Genomic DNA, 4,857 nt, shown 5'->3' on the forward strand with positions numbered 1-4,857 from the left:
TGTATATTCGGACACATGGGCCAAAAATTTACGGCCCAATAAGTATAAACCTCTGTTTTAGACAGCGGGTCCCTCGGTGGTAAACTTTTTGACTAATCCATTGGATGCCCCCCTTCCCTTTGGAGATGATTGCATCTTGACCGTTCATCTAAATTTCATTATTGGGTTTTCTTTCGCTTTAAAGCATCATTAACTTATTTACGTATGGGATTAGATTACCAATAACGATCTTTTTTTAGCTTTTGTCGTTTTCCCAAAAAACCATAGTTTTAAGAATATATATCACCTGTCCCTTTTTTTTTTTTTTTGGTATTTCTGAGTGGTTTTAGTTATTCTTTCTACATCCAATTACAGTTAAACATGTTCAAGTTTAATGGAGAAAACAAGTAAACAACAATTGATTATTAGATAAAAGAAAGAAACAAAAAAAGGTAGAAAAATACGTAGTCGTATTATAGGGGATTTTGTCAACACTTGAAAATATATATCACCACCACATTTCAAATGTTTCAAGAACAACATGGCTCCAAAACAAAATAAATGAACCTTCGCTAATAATAGTATATTCTCCATCGTACGAACCTTATGAATAAATAATCATAGCACAATATTCATTTCGTCAAAGCATAATGGTTTTGGAATCTGAATTATTTGTAAAAATGTATATAGTTTGTTTTACTCCGTTTGTATTAAATTAAAACTCCAATTTCAGAAACGTATATCAATATTTGTGAATATTTCACTATTGAATTAAAATGTATAGGTTTTTTTTTTTTGGCAGTCTATCACTTTCACTTTTTTATCTAATCAGAACTAGTAATTTGTTTTTACTTATCTACCTCCAATTACTTTTTAGTTTTAAAATCAAAATCTGACGTGGCAAATATCTTCAATTCCAAAAAATAAAGCAAAATAAAACGAATATAAAACAAATTCACACCTTCTTCCTCAACTTCGTCTTCTTCACTTACCATCTTCATTCACACTCCCTCCTCACACCAATCTCACAACCCTAATCTCTCACACACAAGAGAGAGACTGAGAGAGAGAGAGCGCTAAAAAAAAACATGAAACTTTTTCTTCTACTTCTCTTTCTTCTCCACATTTCTCATACCTTCACCACAAGCCGACCAATCTCCGAGTTCCGTGCCCTTCTCTCACTCAAATCATCTCTCACCGGCGCCGGAAGCGATGACCAAAACTCCCCTCTCTCCTCCTGGAAAGTCTCCACTAGCTTCTGTACATGGGTTGGTGTCACGTGCGACGTCTCTCGCCGTCACGTGACCTCTCTTGATCTCTCTGGTCTCAACCTCTCAGGTACTCTCTCCCCTGACGTCTCCCATCTACGTCTTCTTCAGAACCTCTCACTCGCTGAGAATCAGATCTCCGGTCCGATTCCGCCTGAGATCTCGATTCTCTCCGGTCTTCGTCACTTGAATCTCTCCAACAATGTCTTCAACGGTTCGTTTCCCGATGAGCTTTCTTCTGGATTAGTGAATCTCAGAGTTCTCGATGTCTACAACAACAACTTGACCGGAGATTTACCTCTTTCCGTCACCAACCTAACTCAGCTCCGTCATCTTCACCTCGGCGGGAACTACTTCGCCGGAAAGATCCCGCCTTCGTACGGAAGCTGGCCGGTTATTGAGTATCTAGCAGTTTCCGGAAACGAGCTCGTCGGTAAAATCCCTCCAGAGATCGGAAACTTAACGACTCTCCGGGAGCTTTACATCGGCTACTACAACGCTTTTGAAGATGGTTTACCTCCAGAGATCGGAAACTTATCGGAGCTAGTACGACTCGACGGTGCTAACTGCGGATTAACCGGAGAGATTCCACCGGAGATCGGGAAGCTTCAGAAGCTCGACACGCTTTTCTTGCAAGTGAATGTGTTCTCCGGTCCGTTAACTTGGGAGCTAGGAACGCTCTCGAGTCTCAAATCGATGGATTTGTCTAACAACATGTTCACCGGAGAGATTCCCGCGAGTTTCGCGGAGCTTAAGAACCTCACGCTTTTGAATCTCTTCAGAAACAAGCTTCACGGCGAGATACCGGAGTTCATCGGAGACTTGCCGGAGCTTGAAGTGTTGCAGCTTTGGGAGAACAATTTCACCGGAAGCATACCGCAGAAACTTGGGGAAAACGGTAAACTCAATCTCGTTGATCTCTCTTCAAATAAACTCACCGGAACTTTACCGCCGAACATGTGCTCCGGTAACAAGTTGGAGACTTTAATCACTCTCGGAAACTTCCTCTTTGGTTCAATCCCTGACTCTCTTGGTAAGTGTGAGTCTTTGACCCGGATCCGAATGGGTCAGAATTTCTTAAACGCGTCAATCCCTAAAGGACTATTCGGATTACCCAAATTAACTCAAGTGGAGCTCCAAGATAACTATCTCTCCGGAGAGTTACCGGTGGCTGGAGGTGTCTCCGTCAATCTTGGCCAGATCAGCTTATCAAACAACCAGCTTTCAGGTCCATTACCTCCGGCGATCGGAAACTTCACCGGCGTTCAGAAGCTTCTCCTTGACGGTAACAAGTTCGAAGGTCAGATTCCTTCAGAGGTTGGGAAGCTCCAGCAGCTCTCCAAGATTGATTTCAGCCACAACTTGTTCTCCGGTAGAATCGCTCCGGAGATCAGCCGTTGCAAGCTCTTAACTTTTGTCGATCTGAGCCGAAACGAGCTCTCTGGTGAAATACCAAACGAGATCACTGGTATGAGGATTTTGAATTACTTGAATCTGTCGAGAAACCATCTGCTTGGATCAATCCCTGGTTCGATCTCGTCAATGCAGAGCTTAACATCACTTGACTTCTCTTATAACAATCTCTCCGGTTTAGTTCCGGGAACCGGACAGTTCAGTTACTTCAACTACACATCGTTCTTGGGTAATCCTGATCTCTGTGGTCCTTATCTTGGTCCTTGTAAAGATGGTGTTGCTAAAGGAGGTCACCAGAGTCATAGCAAAGGACCTCTATCAGCTTCTATGAAGCTATTGCTCGTCCTTGGACTACTCGTATGTTCGATTGCTTTCGCGGTTGCAGCTATAATCAAAGCTAGATCATTGAAAAAGGCTAGCGAGTCACGGGCTTGGAGACTAACAGCTTTCCAGAGACTAGACTTCACATGTGATGATGTATTGGATTCTCTCAAAGAAGACAACATTATAGGCAAAGGAGGAGCTGGTATTGTCTACAAAGGTGTAATGCCTAATGGTGATCTAGTTGCGGTCAAAAGACTCGCTGTAATGTCCCGTGGATCTTCCCATGACCACGGATTCAACGCAGAGATTCAAACCTTAGGAAGGATAAGGCACAGACACATCGTGAGGCTTCTTGGTTTTTGCTCTAACCACGAGACGAATCTACTTGTCTATGAGTACATGCCTAATGGTAGTCTCGGTGAGGTGCTTCACGGTAAGAAAGGAGGACACTTGCATTGGGACACACGTTACAAGATTGCTCTTGAAGCTGCTAAAGGACTCTGTTATCTTCATCACGATTGTTCACCATTGATTGTTCACAGAGACGTCAAATCAAACAACATCCTCCTTGATTCAAACTTTGAAGCCCATGTTGCTGACTTTGGTCTCGCTAAGTTCCTTCAAGATTCTGGTACTTCTGAATGTATGTCTGCAATCGCTGGATCATACGGCTACATAGCTCCAGGTACTAACAAAAAGATTCAAACTTTACAATCTCTTTTGCTCTGTTTCACACAAAAAAAAAAAGATTCAAACTTTACATTAATCTCTTTTGCTCTGTTCTATTTAAAGGTTCTGACTTGAGGATCTTTTGCTCTGTTTTGTTGTTTGTATAGAGTATGCGTATACGTTGAAGGTGGATGAGAAGAGCGATGTGTATAGTTTCGGAGTGGTTCTTTTAGAACTCGTCACCGGAAGAAAGCCCGTCGGAGAATTCGGAGACGGTGTCGATATCGTGCAATGGGTTCGTAAGATGACTGATTCGAACAAAGAGTCGGTTCTGAAAGTGCTCGATCCGAGGCTTTCTTCGATTCCGATTCATGAAGTTACACACGTCTTCTACGTCGCGATGCTCTGTGTTGAAGAACAAGCTGTTGAGAGGCCGACGATGAGAGAAGTTGTTCAGATTCTCACCGAAATCCCCAAGTTGCCACCGTCTAAGGATCAGCCGACGACGGAATCAACGCCGGAGAATGAGCTTTCGCCTAAAGCCGGTGGTCAAGGAGGAGGTCCACCGGATCTACTTAATCTCTGAAAGTTTTACGATTCCCGGAGGTAAATTTAGGGGTATAGGGGTAAATTCGTCCTTTCAATGGTTTTAGCGATGAGAGATTTGGTTTGTTAATCTACTTTTTAGACTGGTTTTGTGATTTGGTTCGGTTTAGTATTTATTGGTTTAACTCTTTTCTTAAGTGTGTTTAAATTTTCCTCGGCTTTACTTTTTATCTTCTTCTTTTCTTTTTTGTTTTTTAATTATCAAATTCAGCTCTATTTTAGTTTGTAATTTGTATGAATGAAATATGTACAGTTGGGGTTTTGAGGAAAACTAATTTTACGTTACATGTATTGTGTAGTGTGAAGACTCTTGCATCAGTGCATGTCTTAGCTGTAGCGTCACGTATTTGCCACTGATATGAACATCCTCTTATATTAATTGGTTTTTGGTATTTTGACATTGTTAAGAACCGTCGTAAAAATCTACGATTTTTTACTGTTACTGGAATTGTTTAAAAAAAAAACTGATTCAGATTAATCCTCCTTATAGCTTTAAATACACCCCAAGAAGAAAATACATATTTGAACTTTTGATCTCCATCAACAAGATTGAATTTAGGTGAAAGTTTTTTAACTTGGAAGAATAATTAAAGAGAAC

At 41.3% G+C, this 4,857-nt stretch overlaps 1 protein-coding gene across 1 annotated transcript; it reads left to right on the forward strand.

Moving 5' to 3' along the window:
* LOC104727231 (leucine-rich repeat receptor-like serine/threonine-protein kinase BAM1) lies at positions 950-4,550 on the forward strand. The gene is made up of 2 exons (XM_010446283.2): positions 950-3,669; positions 3,821-4,550. Exons 1-2 carry the CDS (start codon positions 1,068-1,070, stop codon positions 4,237-4,239), a joined length of 3,021 nt encoding a protein of 1,006 aa, XP_010444585.1. The 5' UTR covers positions 950-1,067; the 3' UTR covers positions 4,240-4,550.

Source organism: Camelina sativa, chromosome 11 (assembly GCF_000633955.1).
Source record: "Camelina sativa cultivar DH55 chromosome 11, Cs, whole genome shotgun sequence".
Taxonomy (NCBI): domain Eukaryota; kingdom Viridiplantae; phylum Streptophyta; class Magnoliopsida; order Brassicales; family Brassicaceae; genus Camelina; species Camelina sativa.